At 40.0% G+C, this 20,420-nt stretch overlaps 1 protein-coding gene across 2 annotated transcripts in view; it reads left to right on the forward strand.

Annotated features, from left to right (window-relative positions):
* Positions 1–20,420, forward strand: part of Srpx (sushi repeat containing protein X-linked) — a 73,944-nt gene that overhangs the window by 27,469 nt on the left and 26,055 nt on the right. The window contains exon 2 of one of the 2 annotated variants that reach the window (XM_059250799.1): positions 19,176–19,235. The exons of the other annotated variant lie outside the window; for it this stretch is intronic. Coding sequence (XP_059106782.1) covers positions 19,176–19,235 — 60 coding nt within the window. The remainder of the gene's footprint in view (positions 1–19,175; positions 19,236–20,420) is intronic. 2 annotated transcript variants of the gene reach the window in all.

The following is a 20,420-nucleotide window of genomic DNA, read 5'->3' on the forward strand; positions in this document are numbered from 1 at the left end:
ATTTATTTTTCCCTTTCTAGTTCTTATTTTTTCATTCATAGAACTACACAGAGATCTACAGAATACCTCCTGAGAGCATAGAACCCATTCATGGGTTCTGAATTTTGTTCAGTGAGTATTGATCAGTACTTTTTCGAAACTATATGGAGTTCAATATGAAAGAGCATCATACTTCATGTGTTGTTTTGTCAAACTTAGATTTCAGTTGTATAAGTCTATATGTGTTTTGGGTAACAAGATGAAACATATTTCTTAATGTGATTTACAATAAAAATGTAAAAATAAATATTGCTCTCTGCTAATATAATTCACCAATTGATACTTCCTTAAAAGATTAGTATACATTTACACATGTTGCATATACTATATCAAACATGTCATTCTGTTGAGTAAATCAAAGAAATAAATGACTTTGGTGTGATTTGTTCTTTTTTATTTTTATTTCTCTTATTTTTTATATTATAATTACATGATTTCTCCTTTTTCCTCTCTCTAAACCCTCCAATATACCTTTCCTTACTCTCTTTCAAATTCATGGTCTTTTTTCATTAATTAATGTTACATACATATATGTATATGTATGTTTATATTCCTAAATACATAAATTTAACCTTCTCAGTCTGTATAATGTTACTTACATGTATGTATGTATGTATGTATGTATGCATGTATGTATATTGTTAATGTTATTTTTAAACCCATACAAATTTGAAATCATCACCATTCTAAAAAATACTTCAATTTTGGGGGTAATAATATATTTGCAGGTTAAGTCCAAGGGTTGAACTGAAAGTTTATGTCTAGAGTTCCCACACCCCATGTTTTAACAGCTTTGAGAATTACCCACCCATGGTCTTTGAATGCAAGAAAGTAAAGGGAGGGATTGCACTGTTCGCTCTCTAGACTTTCAGGCCTACAGATGTAGTTTTCCTGGAACTAGAAATTTGAGTTCAAGTAAAGTAACCATCTTTGCTGTCAGTGCTACTGAGTTCTTCTTCTTCTTTTTTTTAGCTTATTCTTTTTTATATAAGAAAATTTTTATTCATTGTACATACCAATCACAGATCCCCATCTCATCCCTCCTCCCGCTCCCCCACCAAAGCCTTCCCCCACCCCTAACCCATGCCCTATCCCCTCCTTCATTGGTGTCTTTTTCTAGCACATATGTTAAAACAAGAAAGTTTGGGGGGGGGCATTTTGAGGAAGCAATTTTGATTGTCCCAGAAGAAAACTGTTGCTAGCAGCTTGTGAATTGGCTGTACTGGCTGTATTTCCAAACTGTGGGTTTGCATCAGGACACTCTCTTAGTCCTTGATGTTGGTGCCTGCATCAGATGATCCCCAAAAGCATTTCCAGAGCTAAGACTCTTAAGTTTATTGGCAAACATGACTTCTGGTTGGAAGCCCAAATGGTTCTTCCTAAGTACTTCTAGGAGAAACAAGTTCTGATAATTGCAAACAAATGATAAACAAAACTAACAAGCAAGCTCTTTGAATCAGAGGCATTTAAATGGATATGGCTTTATTTTTGAAATTAGACATCAATGAGAACAGAAGAATATTTATACAACGTGTCTCTATTTTGTTTGTGGTACTGGGGATTGGACCAAGGGCCTCACAAGTGATAGGTAAGTATTCTAGCATTGACCTATGTTCCCAGCTATAGATTATTTATATAATATGAATTTGCAAAAATTCAGCAAACACTGCTATGCTTATTTGCTAAATTAATAAAAACATAGTCTCCCAAAGAACATAAAGTATGACTTTGTAGTGTTTGCTAGTCCTGGCTGAATGCTACATTTTCCCCTGCCTCCTCAGGTGTGACCAATATCCTAAATTCTGTGTATACCTTTTTTTATTTTCTTTACATTATTACCAAACATATTTATATTTCAAATGATATGATTGAAAACATGCATTTGACCTTAGTATAACTGGACTCATACTGACTGTAATTTTCCTACAATTTACTTTTATTTTTATTTAATATCATATTCTTGGAACTTACTCATTACATAAGGTTGTGACTTAGACAAAGAGCATTCACATCACTTGGGGAAATCTCATTGTGTAACTATGTCATAGTTCATCTACGTTACTCCTTGTGTGCATTTGCATTGTTGTTGGTTTTATGAACTTATAAACAGTGCTGTTAGTAGAATACAAGTCTAGTTCCTTGGTAAAATGCACAGGATTTTTCTAGAATTAATACCCAGCAGTGGGTTGTCTGAACACACATCTTTGATTTTAGATAGTAATACCAAGTTGTTTATTGAAGAGATTATATTACCTTGAATTTGTGCTACCAGTGTGTGCTTCCAATGCTTGACACCCTTTGTCAACACTTGACAAGATATTAACTACATGTTTTGAACCAATAAATGTGAAATAACTTGGGTATCTAGGGGAGGCCAGAGAAGGTGGCAGGTATTCTCTAATATACTGACTTGAATGGTCTCTTGAGTTTGCTTTCCATAATCCAGAGCTCACCAGTGCACAGAAATCAAAGCTCGTTTTGGCAGTTGTTGTCAGAGTGAAAGGGGAGCCTCAATATCTGGCTAGCCTGGCCAGATGCCTGCTGCTTTAGAAGTTTTTGCAAGCTCAAAGTAAAATTTGAAAGGCTTTTAATTTTTTTTTTCATCCAGGACTTTTAGCAGCTTTTCCTGTGAGCACAGGCCAAATAGTTCATTACACTGCCTGAAATAGACTTCTAACATCTTGATTTTGAAATTGATTCCTTTTTAGCTTATAGTTCCTTTTCATTGTATTTCATGGAATTGGGTGAAAGTAATCTAGTAGTTTGGTGTGTTGAAGGACACATTACCTCCTGTAACTGCCTTCCTCTGATTCACAAACTAGAAATTTATCAGTGAAGATGGCTAACCAACCATTTCATCGAGACTTTATAATAAACAAAATTGCTGTTTGGTAATATTTGAGAATTTTGTGTATATGTTCATCAAGAGAAGAGAAAAGGCCCACCTACTATGGTACCAATTCACTGCCTGCTTTAATTTCTTACTTAGAATCTCTTGCTCAGGATTTCATTGAAGTGGAAGTGATTCTAGAAAACATCAGCATTCTTGTTCCTTTGGGAAAACACAATAGATGCCCATCATACCTAGAAAGCAGAGGCCCCAGGCACTATATGGTGTGTTTCCACCTCCCTTGACAGATGTTGTAACAGAGTCTACAGATTATCACTTTGGAAACCAGAATTGTCATCAGTTTAGTTCTACATTCTTTTTTAATTTCCACTAGAGTTTTTGAATCTCAGTGACAGTCATGAATAGTAGCAGATAGTATGTGACTGTCAGTTTGAGAACATTGAATGAAAAATGGATGCTTTCAAACAAGAGAAATTTTCCAGAAAAGAAACCATCTACCTCTCAATACAAGCAGAGCTGTCTTAAAAGTCTTTCATGAGAGGCCTCAAGTATAGTTCAAGTCATATTCCAGAAAATATTCCAGAAGAAAAAATATCTTAGATGTCCTTTAGCTAAGGAGGTTGTAACCTGTCACTTACAGGCATTTCATAATTTCAGGGATTTGGAGGAAGCATCTTTCCACACAGTCTCTTCTCTTTCTCTGTACCATTTAATCTACTGCATTAAAATATCACTCTGCAGCTGGCAATTAAGGACTGCTGCTTACCACTCTCGGCACACAGTACAGTGATTTTACTTGACTTTCTTAGTACCTTTCGTCTCTTCAATCCAGTTATTCTCTGTTTTGCCATGATCTGCCAGAATTTTGTAAATTATAGCACTGATTGACTGCCAAGAACTATGTACCCATCACAGTTTTATTTGGGCAGTGTTTTTGAACCTTAAATACAGTATCTGTTTCTGTAAGTACACCCTTCATGAGGGAGACGAATGTCTCTTTTTTTGATACTGGGCAAACGGCTTGAGCAAATGAGTAGTGTGTTCACTACTGTCTTAAGAAGAAGAACCCTTTCAAAGAGTTCTTGTAGAGAGGAGTGCTTCTCTGTATGACAATGCAAACCCCTGTCATATTCCCTGAAGTGTTGGGTGCTTACCTGCAGAGACAGACCCTACACACTTCTGAAACGATTTCTGAAAAAAATCAAACAACACAGACTCAGTGCTAATGCAAAATTGTAAACAGAGTATCTCAAGGGAATGGAACTTCTAGAGAATTGAGTTTTAAAGACTAATTAGAGTACGGCACATGGACTTGTAATTTCAGCACTTGGAAGGTTGTAGCAGGGGGATCAAGAATTTGAGGCCAACCTGGGCTACATAGTAAGTTTTAAAACGCTTGAGCATTTAGAGTGTCTCTGCCTCAAAAATTAATAATGATTATTGGAAACAAACTAGAGTAGATTTTAAAATCTTTAAAATAGAGAAGATAGGCTGGAGAAATGGCTCAGTGTTAAGAAAACTTGTTGCTCTTGTAGAGGACCTGGGTTAGATTCCCAGTACCCACATGGTGGCTCACAACTGCCAATAACTCTAGTCCCAAGGGATATGATACCCTCTTCTGACCTCTGTGGGCACAAGGCATGCATATGGTTCATATAAATGCATGCATGCAGGGAAAACATTCATATACATATAATAAATAAAACAGAAAACAGACTAAGGGGAGGGGCCTGGCTTTCATGTGGATCATACAAAAGGACAAAGAAACAATCCCAGGCACTCTTTTGATGCATGATAGGATTGGCAAACAATGAACCCACTGACGTTTGAAAAAATATCACAAATTGAAAAAAATTAAGTTTATTTCATTGATGCTGAAATCATTCTCTGAGCTGAGAATACAGTTATGAACAAGGCAGTTAAGAGTCACTGCCTCTCCCAGTATGACATCAGAGTCATTGAATGACACCTACCAAAAGAACGAATTTTCACTGAGGATTTAGAGGCAATATATGAAAGAACATTTCATTTATATGAAAGAACATTGTGACTGTGGAAACTGCACATCATGCTAGTTGTTTATTGCTTGTTGGAGGAGGGAAGCTCAAGTTGATGCATTTTTCCCAACTGCAAAGGCTGAGGATGAGAGTGTTCTGAAATTCACACTGCACCCTTCTACCTGCCCCCTGTATTCTATTTTTTTTTTTTAAATTTTTATTTTGCAATACAATTCAGTTCTACATATCAGCCACGGATTCCCTTGTTCTCCCCCCTCCCGCCCCCCTCACCTTCCCCCCAGCCCGCCCCCCATTCCCATCTTCTCCAGGGCAAAGCCTTCCCCACAGACTGAGACCAACCTGGTAGACTCAGTCCAGGTAGGTCCAGTCCCCTCCTCCCAGGCCGAGCCAAGCGACCCTGCATAGGCCCCAGGTTTCAAACCGCCGACTCATGCAATGAGCACAGGACCCGGTCCCACTGCCTGGATGCCTCCCAAACAGATCAGGCCAATCAACTGTCTCACCCACTCAGAGGGCCTGATCCAGTTGGTGACCCCTCAGCCATTGGTTCATATTTCATGTGTTTCCGTTCGTTTGGCTATTTGTCCCTGTGCTTTATCCAACCTTGGTCTCAACAATTCTCGCTCATATAAACCCTCCTCATTCTCACTAATTGGACTCCCAGAGATCGACCCGGGGCCTAGTCATGGATCTCTGCATCCAGATCCCTAAGTAGTTGGATGAGGTTTCTAGCTCGACAATTAGGGTGTTTGGCCATCCCATCACCAGAGTAGGTCAGTTCGGGATGTCTCTTGACCATTGCCAGCAGTCTGTTGTGGGGGTATCTTTGTGGATTTCTGTGGGCCTCTCTAGCACTTTGCTTCTTCCTATTCATTTACATACTGATCTGGTTTCTCTCCTGTGGGAAAACATTGCCAAAAACTTAACAGAGCTGGTCTAGTGGTCTGCCATGAGGGACCCAGTGCTGTGATTTCCCAAAAGTCCCCTATGCATTTGAATCTCCTGCAATTTAATGCATGCAGGAAAGAAAGATTACTGCTCTGCCCTCTGTCCACATGGCTTGTAGACTGGCCATTGATTGAGGTCACCACACATGTTTGTCTGTTCACATGTATTAACAACTGGAAGGGATTCAAGAGACTAAGTAACAAAATTGTTCCATAACAAAAGTTTTCTGTGGGCTCCCATTTCTTGAGGAATTTTAACTTATGAAAGCATATACCAAACCACTGTCTCAAAGGATAAAAAAATGTAATACCTTGAGCCAGAAATACATTTTCCCGCAACACAAATTTTATCATTGAATTTAGAGACTAAATTTGACAACAATTTATTTAACTAGAGAAGACTGAGTATATGGCTTTTCCTAGCGGCTATTAAATTGAATAAATACATACATATAATTTTCTTAACTGCAAATCATATAAGATGGTTTAGAGAGAAATTTTTGAAACACACAGAAAAGTTTGATAGTGCTAATATTCTTGTACTATACGTAATACTTTAAATTTTATGCCAGTAATGTATGATCATCATATTTTGCTATTTTCCCCAGAAGCTCATTTGCAAGTACAAGGTAATAGAAGCCTTTAATATACACTCACTAAATTAAGTAGAAAGTGTGATTATGAGTCATCAAACTAGAGATGAGTAAACAAACCAAGGATAAAATAACTTCTTTGATTTTAATATAGTATTTTAGGAACATATTACGCGGTAAAATATTGTTGGAGTAGTTGAGGTTTAGACAGATGTTATCTTCACTTGCTTTCTTGGAAAGAGAGATTCAGATGAAAATGTCACAAAATACTATGTTTTTTAGAGGGTTCTGAGGCCTACCTTTAATTCTCTTAAAGGGACTTTTGTATGATAAAAGGTACACTGTGTTACCTTATTAGTTTAACAAAGAATTCTACAGCCACATCCTTGGCTTTATCTTTAGATAATGTTTACTTGGCAGTGGCCTATATTTATCTTTGTTAAAAAGCTAATCAAATATGTTTTCCCCTGATCAGCAGAGAGTGTGGTCCCAGGTGTTGATGAATCTCTGAATTGTATCACACTCTATATATACCGTTTTTACATGTACATTTATGCCTGTGATAAATTTCCAATTTATAAGTTATGCAAAGAGATTGACAATTTTAGAACAGAATAATCATAACTATACTGTAATAAGTTATAAAATAATCACAACTATATTATATAAGTTATAGAAATATGGTTTCTCTTAAATATATATTTAATACAATGCTCATGCTTCTAGTGATGATGTGAGGCAATCCAATGCCTTCATGATAAAGTAAGCTGAATGACTAAGCCTTTATGCTCTGGTTGTAGCTTCTGCATCTGGAGTTATTATAGCCTTCATGAGTTCATAGATAAAAGATTCATCCCCTTATAGACCACAGCAACCTCAGCATGTGAGCTTTTTCTTTCCTACATTGGAAAATTTAACTTTTTTAACTAAAAGAATAACTTTGCAGCTTCTCTCTGGTATAATTAAGTTGCCAGCTCCTGTGCTTTGAAGTAAAATAAGGCCACATGAACACAAGCACTATGATACCATAATAATTGATCTTAAAGCAAATAGCTCTGGGATGATGAATGGGTGAAATTATAAACAACGTGCATACTCTGGATAAAGATAATTCAGGTCTAGATCAGACATGTGATTTCATCATGCTATTTAGGATGGTATGTAGTGAAAAGTTTTGGGTTAAACATTCTTGGAATTTTCCATATAATATTGTTGAACCTCAGTTATGCATGGCTGACAAACTGCAGAAAAGAAAATATTCATGTCCTTGGTCAGAATAATTACATTTAAAGCCCAGTAGCCCCATGTGGCTACTGCTTACTCCATTAGGTACTGCACATAGAGGCCATTTCCATCACTATAGAATGTGTCACTGGACATCACTAGTATTGACAAAATCAATCTGATCTAATGTAAATAAGTATTTCTTTTGCTTTTTGTTTGTTTGTTTGTTTGTTTGGTTCTTGACACATGGTCTCACTGTGTTGTCTAGGCTGGTCTTGAACTTAAGGCTGTTGTCCTGTCTCAGCCTCCCAGATGCTTCAATCACAGAGGTCACAATGTCTAGCTTCTTCTTGCTTTAAATGTGTTTTCTTGCTTATCCCACACTAGAAAGATTCCAGTATTAAGGGGGGCTTACATATTTCTTTAGAAAATATGTTAGCATGTGTCATAGTAAAGAATGCTATAAAAGCATGACTCTTAATTCTTATGTCACAGAGCCTTATTAAATTCTACTTAATGTTATCATCTTTTCTTCCATGAAAGTGAGTTCATGTACTAAAAATGTGTTCCGGTTGATTCTGGAGTAGGAGATAGTACTCAAGTGAAACATCTTAGCACACAGTGAATTCTATCTGCTTTCTCAGTGACTTTAGTATAATTTTAAGTATAAAATATTAAGAATGCAGAATGAAGTAACAAAATAAATCCAATCCTTTTGACTGATGACATAACGCAGAACCAATGCATCTGCCAATTCGGATTATGTATCATGTTGAATGAACAGATCCTTTTAGCCAACTGGCTAGGTTTCCTCAGTCTCAAAGCTTTCCCTACTCCCCGCTGAATGGTAAAAAAGCTTATGGAGGGAGGAAAGGAATAGTGTAGTCATCTTCCAAACTCTAGATGCCTCATGGAATTTCAATGCAAACAATGCATATTATTTCGAGGCCTCGATGGTTTTATCTATGTAGATATTCTAAGTGAAAGGGAGAGAGCCCAGGAAGACCCACCCCTCTCTGAACTGTGGGGAAGTTGTGAACAGTTACTTTAAAAAGACCTTTTGAATTAGAACAAGTTTCTGCAAGGAGAGCAGAATTTCAAATGGAATTGGCTTTAAGTATAGCTGAGGGACAGAATCATCCATGGCTTTGGATTCCTGGTTTCTACGCCAACTTGCCTTTGTGTGGAAGAAGCACTGGAGCATGCTTTCCAAAGAGTGGTAATTTGAACCATATGCAGACTGAAATGATTGTCACATTAAAGCTCAATTAAGAGACTTCGAACGGGATCGCCTTTTATATAGAGACCTTATGAGAAAAAGCCCTGTTTTCTCTGTATAACAGCCCTGGATGTCCTGGAGCTCACTCTGTAGACCAGACTGACTTCAAACTCACAGAGATCCACCTGACTTTGCCTCCTGAGTGCTGGGATCAAAGGAGTGCACCAGCATGGTCTGGCTGTTTCCTCCCTTTCTTACATTATGGAAAATCTTTAGCTAATGTGTGTGATTCTTTTTTTCAGTAAGCCCAACTTCCTGAACACATTGAGTTTGTCTTTTACTTTAATGTATACCTTGGGATCTCTATTTTGTAGACTACTCACCAGGTATTTTATAGAAGTTGATCTATATATTCAGGTTGAATATAAACTGGAAATGTTTTTTTTTTTCTTTTTTTTCTCTTTTTCTTTTTTGGTTTTTCGAGACAGGGTTTCTCCGTGTAGCCTGTCTTGGGTCTTGCTCTGTAGACAAGGCTGGTCTCAAACTCACAGAGATCCACCTGGCTCTGCCTCCCGAGTGCTGGGATTAAAGGCGTGAGCCACAACTGCCTGGAAATGTTTTTGGAATAACAATTAATATCCATTTATTTTATCTGAACTTTTTAAAAATTAATGATAGGAAGTCTTCGTGTTTATATCAGCTTGAATGTATTCAGCTGCAAGAAACAAACAGTATGATGCACAGTGGCTTCGACTGAAAGGACATTTATCGTTGACAAAATAAGCACAGAGGTAGCTGGTATCTAAAGGTTATTTAGTAGTCAAATGAGATCATCAAAGACCTCAGGGTTATTTTTTTTCATTTTATTATTTTCATCCATTCTACCATCCTCAGATGAAATCTTCAATCCTAAGACTTTGTGCCTTGTGCTAACAAAATGGCTGCTGCAGTCTCAAACATTATCCATATATAATACCCTCCAAAGCCAGAAGGAAGGAAGGAAAAAAGAGAGGCGAGTCTTGTCCTTTTGAACGTGTATCTTTTCTCTTGGGGAATGTCTTTGCAGTATGATCCTCCACAAACAGAATTATTTTTATTTGCCTAATACTAGTTTCCATGAAGCAGTTATTGGAAAGGGCAATCTATTTTAACATGGAGTCATGATTTCTTCCCTGGGGAAGGGCATCTTAGAGCTAACGCAACCTCTGATCTTTTAAGAAGAAAGGACTAGCCAGGTTTGGTGGTGCATGACTGTAACTCCAGCAGTTTGATAAGCAGCAGAAGAAGCAGGAGGATTGTAAGTTCAAGGTCTGTGCAGACTACAAAACAAGTTCAAGGTTAACTTAGGCAATTTAGCAAAACTCTGTCTCAAAATAAAAAATAAAAAATAAACCATTGAAGATATAGCTCACTGGTAGAATGCTTCCCTAGCATACACAAGGTCCTAGGTTCAATCTCCAGTATTAAAATGAATACATGAATGAATGAATGAATGAATGAATGAATGAATCAATCAATCAATCAACTAGTAAGAAGAGGTCTTGGATTTGGTTCTCAGAACTGCACAAAAAAGAAAAGTGAACAGAAGGAATGAGATCATGGCTACCGGACATCGGACCGGCAGATTCTGCCACGCACAGATCCTTCATCTTGCTCTCATTCCTTGCATACTTGCTTTGGCACTACTCAGGAGGCCACTCCCCTGTCAGTAATCCCAAAGCCTACCACCCCATGTGTGAAAACGCAGGAGCAGAAGGCAGTAAGGCCTTTAGCATACTGGGGTTGGAGGTCAGACAAACTAGATTTGCATATCCCATTTACCATTCATTAGCCAGAAAACCTTGCAAAGGAAGGCTAAGCAGTACCTGTCATAGGCTCACAGTGTGTGTTATTTCTCTTCCCAAAAGAATTCACTTGGTCAGAAAACATCTTGCTGTTGCTTGAAAGGATAAACTTGTCAGAAAGAAAAGCTTAACTGTAGCTGCTTTTACAATCCTCACTCAAGATTTTGTGGGTGGATTGGGGGCAGGTGGGGATGGGAACAGGAGGAATCAGGTAGGGGGTGGAGGATTGAAGGGAGAGAGTACTGGGAGAGACTACTGGAATTGGGGGTGGGTGATGTAGAAACCTGGTGCAGTGGAAACTCCATAGAATCTATGAGAGTGACCCTAGCGAAGACTCCTACTAATGGGGGTAGGGAACCTGGATTGGCCATCTTCTATAACCAGGCAAGATTCCCAACAGTAGGACTGGAACATCAACCCAGCCACAAAACCTTCAACCTACAATCTGTCCTGCCTCCATGATGTACTGGGGTAATGGAGACACAAAACTTGTAGAAGTGGCCAATCAATTACTGGTCCAACTTGAGGCCTATACCACAAGAGGGACCCTAGGCCTGACACTTCCTGGAGGGCCAGGACCCAGAGGCTTATAGCCCAGAGACCTAGGAAACCAAACATGACTGGGAAAAAATGTCAATGAAATGATTCTTAGTGATATTCTGCTGTACTCATAGATTGTTGCCTAGCCCAAGGGTCATCAGAGAGGCTTCCTCCAGCAACTGATGGGAGCATATGCAGAGACCCACAGCCAAACATTAGGCAGAGCTTGGGGAATCCCACAGAAGAGGGAAAGGAAGGATTGTAGGAGCCAGAGGGGTCAAGGACACCAGGAGAACACAGTCTACAGAATCAACTAAGTACGGCTCATAGGGGCTTAAGAGGCTGGAGCTGCATCATGGGTCTGCGCTAGATCCTCGGCGCATATATGTATATTATGGTTTTTAGTTTGCCAATTTTGTTGGCCTCCTAACAATGAGAGTGGGGATGTTTCTGATTCTTTTGCCTGCTTGTAGGAACTATTTCCTCCTACTGGGTTGCCTTGTTCAGCCTTGATATGAAGGTATATGCCCAGTCTTATTGCATCTTGTTATGCTGAGTTTGGCTGATATCACTGGGAGGCCTGCTTTTTTTTTTTTTTTAAGGGAAACAGAGGAGGAGTGAATCCGGGGGAGCTGGAGTTGGAGAGGGAACTGGGAGGAGTGGAAGAGAAACTGCAGCCAGGATGTAACGTAAGAGAGAAGAATTAAAAAAATAAAACAAAATAAAAACCTCATTTAGCCAACCCACATAAAAGTCCCCTCTCACATTGTCAAAAGATTTGTAGGTGGTAGCAGTTACTAAGAGAAAGCTGCTCAATTCTCTCTCACTGTGATAAAACACTTGAGAAAAGATCAACTTAAAGTAGGAAAGGATTCTCTTGGCTCACAGTTTCAGTACATGGTCAGCTGTCTCCATTGTTTGGTGACCTGTGGCAAGGCAGAGCATTATTGACAAGCACCTGGGCCAGAAAAGGCTGCTCACTTCATAATATCCAAGAATGCGGGGAGGCAGAGCTGGAGTCCCACAGTCCTATAGTCTTCTTCAAGGGCCCACTACCAATATTGCCACCCTGAGGACCAAGCTTTTGGACACACAGGCCTTCGGGGACATTTCAGAACCTTACTGTAGCAGCAGAAAACACACACACACACACACACACACACACACACACACACACACTCATTCCTATGTTGGTTTGCTTAAATATTTGCCAAGGTTTAATGTAGGAAACAAACTCCTCACTAGGTATTTTGGGCAAAAGGAAAGTAAATTAGATGGATTCTAACAAGGGAAGTCAGGAAGTCTGTATCAGTGGTCAAAGGTCAGGCTGATTCTGTCACTCTAAGGTGAGGAAACTGTTGTTTGACTGCCATCACTGCCAGTGTCACATTCTGTCTATCCCACAATGCTGGTGAGAGGCCAGTGGCCATGGCATCTCACTGCTGTCAACACATCCACCAGAGCATATTTCCTGCATGTACAACTTAGGAAAATATTAACGCCTTCCTTAAGACCAACCGTTGACTAATGGGATTTCATGGAACTTAAAAGCTTCTGTACAGCAAAGGGCACCATTTGAGCAAAGAGGCAGACGACAGAATGGGAGAAAAAAATCTTTCCATCTGATAGAGGGTTAGTGTCTAGGTTATATAAAGAACTTAAAACTAAATGTCAAGAAAACAAATGACCCAATAAAAAATTGACCCAAGAACTAAAAGAGTTCCTAAAAGAACTATGGATGGCCAAAAACTATTTTTAAAATGTTCAACATACTTAGCTATCAGGGTGACACAAACTGAAAAGACATTGATATTTCATCTTTTCCCCAGTCAAAATGGCTAAGATAGAAACAACAGCAGCAAAGACCATAGGGAAAGGAGAACACTGATTCACTGTTGGTGGAAGTGCAAAGTAATGCAACCACTATGGAAATCAGTGGGGAGTTTCCTCCAAAAGCTCGAAATATATCAACCATGTTGATATATATACAACCTCTGTATCACCACCGTACTCAGAGGACTTTATAGCTTAATACAGAGATATATGACCATGTATATTCACTGCTGCTCTCTTCACAATAGCCAGGAAAATAAAAGAGCCTAGATACCCACCAGTTAATGAGTAAAAAATGACAATGTGGTACATTTACCCATGGTGTTCAGTTATAAAGAAAAATGAAATTATGACATTTTCAGGTAAATGGTTGGAGCTGGAAATAATTATTCTGGGTGAGATAACCCATTTTCAGATATGCATGTTGAAATTAGAGTATCTCTAGAAGTCAGGAATATAGTAAGGGACCAGAGTGTGTGTGTGTGTGTGTGTGTGTGTGTGTGTGTGTGTGGGTGGGTGGGGGGTCTCAAGAAGAATGGATAGAACACATGTGGTACACAAGGGGAACGGGGAAAAATGGAACAGGAAAGGCTAAATGGGATGGGGGATAGAAGGACAGGGTAGAGGAAGGGATACAAGGAGAGGATAACTAACCGGAAGACCGTTTGGAAAATTATATGAAAACCACTACTGTAAAAGCTTTCCATAATATGAACCTATATAAAAAAGAGTTTAAATAGAGCTACTCCATACATAACAGGGTGTCTTACTTAGGGTTACTCTTGCTGTGATAAAACACCATGACCAAAAGTGACTTAGAAAGAAAAGGGTTTATTTTACTCACAGTTTCATATAATAGTTGGATCCTTAAAAGCAATCAAGGCAAGAATTCAAAGAGAGCAGGAACCTGGAGGCAGGAGTTGATTGCAGAGGCCATAGAAAAGTGCTGCTTACTGGCTTGCTCCCCGTGGCTTGCTCAGCCTGCTTTCATATAGAACCTAGGACCACCAGCCCAGGGATGACCCCACCCACAATGGACTGGGCACTCCCATTGATCACTAATTAAGAAAATGTCCTGTAGGTTTGCCTACAGCCAGATCTTATGGAGGCATTTTCTCAGTTGAGGTCTCCTCCTCTCAGAAGACTCTAGCTTGTGTCAAGTTGATATAAAACTACCCAGCATACAGGGTGATGATGCTTCCACAATACAATGGGCTAGAAATAAAAAGCCCAGTTCCAGGAAGGAGTTAACTCTTTTGGATTTATTAGCCAGTGTGCACCTGTAGACCTCCAAACATTACAAGCTCTTGTCATTGCTCTTAGTTATTGTCTAGAATCGATGACAAGACCCTATTGTTAAAGATACCACGTATTTGAGTCACAGGGCATGGAGAAATCAACTGGTATTGATGTGGGTATTTTAACCCTAATGAGTAGCATTCATATTGCTGGAGAGTTCAATGCACACCACTTGGGGAGAAAAGTAATCAACACTTTTACCCAGCTATGAACACTGTGAACCATAATAATGACTAGTCTGGCAAGACATGCCCACTGGTGTAAAGAGCACAAATGTTATAAGAATAACCAGGTACTTTCTGATTGTATTTAAACCCTGCTTAACAGCTCATATAGTTACCATTAACTGAACCAAAACCTATGGCTGGCTAGGTCATAGGTCCTTGGGGGAGAATCTAATACTATTATTAGATTCTTATCTTTATATCCATAGTGCATCTTTCAACCTTCACCAGAGAAGCTTCTTTCTGCAGTAGGTGGTGATGAATACAGAGACTCACTACTGGTCCACATGCAGAGAATAAGATGCGGTGGAGTGCTCAGTCCTAGATGGGATGTATGTATCACACCCCTGCAAGGCTCAGGGATCATCCCAGAAGATGGGGCAGAAAGACTATAAGAGCCGGAGGTAGTTGATGTCTGCAGTGAAAAAGTATTTGTGAGGTATGACAAAGCTGTTACACTCCTGAACTCACTGCAGTTGTGGCTTCATGCACAAGATCAAGCCATCCAAAATTCTAGCATTGGTGAGGGAGGATTCATCTCCAGCTGAAGTGCTATGGCAATTCATGACTTCTTGTAGCAGGCTTTCTTGGGCTGCCAGCACCCAAAGCATGGCATGAAGACTCATTATTAGTTATAAAAGCTTGGCCTTAGCTTAGTCTTATTTCTAGCTAGATTTTAAATTTTAACCCATTTCTATTAATCTATGTGCTGCCCTGAGGCTCATTTACCTCATCTATGTACTGTCCACCCTGCTTTCCTGCTTCCTTTATGTCTGGCTGGCTGGTTCCCCTTTTCTCTCTGCACACCAGCCCCACCTGTCCCTCTATTGCCATTCAGCCTTTTATTAGACCAATCAGGTGCCTTAGGCAGTCAAGGTGAAACAGCAAGACATCTTTATGTAGTTAAACAAATGCAGCAGAAACAAAAGCAACACATCTTTACATAGTTATTATATTGTATACTATATACATAAACAATTATTCTGCAACACAAACAAATGCAACACATCTTTACATAGTTAAACAAATATTCTATTCCACAACTTCTGTGAGAGGGAGAGTCAATTTTCTTCAGGGATGCAGCTCCTGAGAGGCTACCCATCCTCCGGTAGCTTCAGCCATTCACATACATGCATCACTAAATGGAGTCAATGGAGAATGGAGGGAAGGAAAAGGGGAAAGAAGGAGGGAGAGATCACATGAAGTTGGGAGAGACAAATGGTAGTGAAAATATAGGATGGAATGGAGGGGAGGGAATGGGTGGATCTTATCAAAACACATTAAATGCATGTATGAAATTCTCAAATAACAAATACATAAAGAGTAATGCCTTCCCTTTCATTTTCCAAATCTCTAAAATGCAGATTTGCCCACAATCTGGGCATAGGGGACTCTAGGAACTGTGCTTTGTAAACTTCCTACCTCCAAAACACCAAAAAGCAGTGAAACGGAAGATCCTGTAACTGGGAGCCCCTAAACAAGGTTTGGTGTGGCTCATCTAATCATACATTTTTACAATATGATAACTTATTCCACAAAGGATTTGTGGTTGAAAACAGGCCACTGTGAAATACCTCTTTGTGGCTTCCGAGTTTCTAAGCCTTGAACATCTGGTTGTATTATCATGATATACATGATAAAAGTGCCTTCCACAAAGGATTTGCAAGTCCAGTCCAGCTAAGAGATTCGACCTAGGCACCAAGAAATATAAACATTGCACCAGACAATTAATATTAAGTGCTGTGGGCAGTGGTGTTACAGTGCACGGGAAATACAGAGTTCCTGGAGGAGCTGAGGCTTCCTCTCTCAGGACCCATAGAATAGTAAGAACTAAGAATATTGGCTTGATTGTTGACATGTTTTATTGTATAAAAGATCAACCAGGCAGGCAGAGGGCCTGCCACCCAGCTCCCAAAAAATACACAGAGGCTTTTCTTACTTATGAATACTCAGCCTTAGCTTGGCTTGTTTCTTGCCAGCTTTTCTTAAATTATTCTGTCTACCTTTTGCCTCTGTGCTTTTCCTGTTCTCTTACTTCTGTAAATTTTACTCTTACTCCATGGCTTGCTGTGTAGCTGGCTGGCTGGCCCCTGATGTCCTCCTCCTTCTCTGGCTCCTTTTATTCTTCCTCCCAGATTTCTCCTTCTATATATTATCTCTGCCTGCCAGCCCTGCCTATCCTTTCTCCTGTCTTGCTATTGGCTGTCCAGTTCTTTATTAGACCATGAGGTGTTTTAGACAGGCACAGTAACACAGCTTCTCAGAGTTAAACAAATGCAACATAAAAGTAATACGCCTTAAAATAATATTCTACAACATCAGGCCATATTTAATCATGAGACATACACTTCTATGTTTGTCCAAGGCAATTGTCAGTTACATGCTAGACAACCCATATATTCCTAGAATTTGTGCAAATGACTGAGTTCTTCAAACCTGGCCCTTAAACTCAAGTATGTGGAATTAAAGGACCTTGGAATTTGTGGTTTGGGGGCTATTTTCTCATTATGTTGTGGAGCCACAAGAACCATTCAAGTTCTAGCCTTTGAAAGTTTAAGGCTGGAAATAATGGATTTTTCATAACCATACGGGGACAGTTAAAGTGAACTACATGAATAGGATTGGTCTGGGGAAAAGTGTGGAGAAAAGGATGTAATCCGGAGCCCCAAGAAACACTTATGTCTACATGGCAGACTGATGAGAAGCTGTGTCCAGAGACTGTTCAGAACAAGAAAAACAAAGGAAGCTAGTGTGGACAAAAAGTTTATGGAACAGGTGGGTGCCAATTTATTCCAAAACCTCTGTACCATAAAATTAGGGTGCCAGGAGGTTTGTGTGTGTGTGTGTGTGTGTGTGTGTGTGTGTGTGTGTGTGTGTTCACTGCTCATGGTGTTGTTCCTTTAATGTGAGTGATTAAAGGTTCACATGGAATTTTGTCATTTCCTTGGGGTATACTTGCAGCAATGGAATGACTGGATCAAGGGGTCTAAAGCCAGGCTTTATGTTTCTCGGTTGCATTCCTAGGTTTCATGCTCACACACTCACTATTTGATACGGAACAAAGAAAAGTCTGTAACTTTGCACAGCCTGGGTAGCCTAGCCAAGGGATCAGGTGAGGAAATCCTCAGCTGAGCAGAACAAAGGGATGGCCTTCTCTGCCTGGGAAATTCTCTCCAAATGGTCACACTTCAGCTGCCCTCCTCTCCTCCTTTTTTTATTTCCATATTCTCCATCTCTCATCAAGAACACCAGTGAAACAGGGGCCATTAATTATGAGCTGCCCTCGCACAGACATTTGCGTAAGCTCTAGGAGAGATGTTCCTTTTCTAGTTCAATGGAAGGTGCCTGGGAAGTAGATGTGTGGCTAAAACGGTGCTAAGTTAAGGGTTGGTGAGCAGACTGAAGTTCCTAACTATAGGATTGCTGTGTTGAAATCTGAGATTTGTTTACTACTTCAAGTGGTAAGGATCTACTACTTATAGGAACTCACTCAATATTCACAAAATGACTTGCCTTTAACTGCCAACTGAGTTCATTGCAAATAATACCATCTTTTCCCCCCTCTGAGCCTATGGGCTTTGAGGTTAGTAAGACTGTGGGAGCCCACAGAGGTTTCCTAGTGAGATCAGAGCTTGCTCTACCCAGCAGGGCTGCATTAGAGGATGATTGAACCACGGGCCTGGGTACCAGGTGTTTGGAAGGGTCTACACTTGGCTGTATCTAGCAAGGGGGAAGTCTTTTGCCTCATCCCGTGGCATTGTTATAAAAAGCCCATTTGAATAAAGTTCTGAGCTGTTGGGTATTGACCCAGGTCCTCCGGAAGCTGTCCTGTGTTTCTGTCTTTCCTCTTGTTGGGTAGGCCTATCATTCTATCTACAAGTTTATCATTCCTCTCTTCTCAAGAGTACCCTGGGAAAGGTGGGGGTAGGACCCCCACATAAGATGCCCTAAGAAATTTTACTTTATCCTAAGGTAGGCAAGAAACTCTGAATAAATACCAAGAGTCCTCAGTTTCAGCCTTCGTTTCCTACAGATGTGCCAAGGAAGCTGTCTATTTCTTTTGTCATTGAGATAAGACATTTGATTTCCCTTCTTGGCCTCTGCCCACATTCATTTCAGCAGATGAACCTATTTCAGGTACTACAAACACTAGATTCTACTGGGTTGTCTTTGCTGGAGGAACTGTGGGTTTAGTCTGAGTCACACACATTTTACGGTGTCTGCTCTGGCATGAGCTTCATATACATTGGCATCATCTCAGAGTGAAGTTGACTCTCTTTCCTGATTCCAGAATTTCAGATGGCCCCATGTGATTCCAAAAACAGTCTGAGGCTCATTTTGATTGGCTTTAGCCATCACAGCCCAGCCAGGTTCACTCTGAGAGGTTCCTGTCCCTTCATGAATGGCCACAGATGCTTCTGCTCTTGGCTCTGCATTCTAATAGCACCCCTTGCATGGATTGTGCCCAAGCAATGCTTTCAAATAATGCGTCCATACTGTGTGGCTCTTCTTGCTGCAGTTTCTGTTCTTTTTTTTTATTGTAGGATCTGGAGACTCACCACTAGAAGACGATGGAGTCTGGTATTCACACTCTCTGTATAAAGGTGAATGCTTTGCTTATGTGCTGACGAGGACCTGCTGAGGCCAGGAGAATTTTTCTTTAAGGCTGTGCAGAGCAGACTGTAATAAAGTGACCAGACAACACATTGAAGTTCTAATTCTCTGTCCAGGAAGATAAATATTTAAAAGTAAATGTGCATAGGCACTCATCCTTCCAAAAGGAAAACAAAGGGAAGAAAAAGAAATCCCAGAAGTGCTGCCTTTCAGCACCCCGTGGTCATTTTATTCTCCTAAATTTCTTTACTGTCCGCACTTCTGCAAAGGCAAGCTGTAGCTGATGAAAGTGAAAATCAAGCCTGATTCATACATTACAGCTAGAACCGTTCAGAGCAAACCCCCCAGGTGAACTCTGCACCCAGTGCTGCTAATGTACTGACTGAATGGAGAATGAGAAACTTGATTTTCATGAGCTCATCTCATGCTCTGTCTGAGCCCAGCATGGCTCCTAAAATGATAAGTAAAGTGTGTTGTTGCTCAAATGAATTTTAACTTAATGATAAGAAATCCAGCTCTACATATTTCCACCAGTATCCACTCCCAGCAGGTATATAAAGCCTAATCAAGAACCTTCTATACTGGCTTAGGTAAGTATATCCACAGATACTCCTACTGCTGCTCCCTTGAAGTCAGGGAGCTCAGGGTGGAAATGAAGGTAAATGTAAATGCTTTTCATCTGAAATGGCTCCTTCTTATTGCAAGGGAAAACTCTGAAGAAAATAGGCTGGCCAAGTTCCATTTTGACATTTGGCCCAAGAATGCATTCGTACTCTGGCAAGAAAGTACTACCCTAGACTGTCATGGCCTTTCTGAGCTATCAGGGAATTGAAGTAGTTCCGGTCAGCCTTTGCCTAAAGACTGTCCTTCAGTTTTCCAGAGAAGTGGGCAGTCTGTCTAGACAATGACTAGTGCCAATGCCCAGGTGTGTTTCCACATTTGCTTTGATTTCTGACCGTAAAAGCTCACTTGTCAAATAATGTCTATCCTCATTGTCCTGGGCATTAAGTAATCCAACCAAGCACAAAATTTCTAGTCAGATGTTTGGACATACTCTGATTCATAAAACTTCCTGAAAGGTTTTTTTTAGAAGCTCTTTCTGAGTCTCTAGTTGAAAAACATTCCTAAAATGCATGCAATGTAGAGATTCTTTACCCACATAGTAGGGATTGCCC

Source organism: Peromyscus eremicus, chromosome X, assembly GCF_949786415.1.
Source record: "Peromyscus eremicus chromosome X, PerEre_H2_v1, whole genome shotgun sequence".
Lineage (NCBI taxonomy): Eukaryota > Metazoa > Chordata > Mammalia > Rodentia > Cricetidae > Peromyscus > Peromyscus eremicus.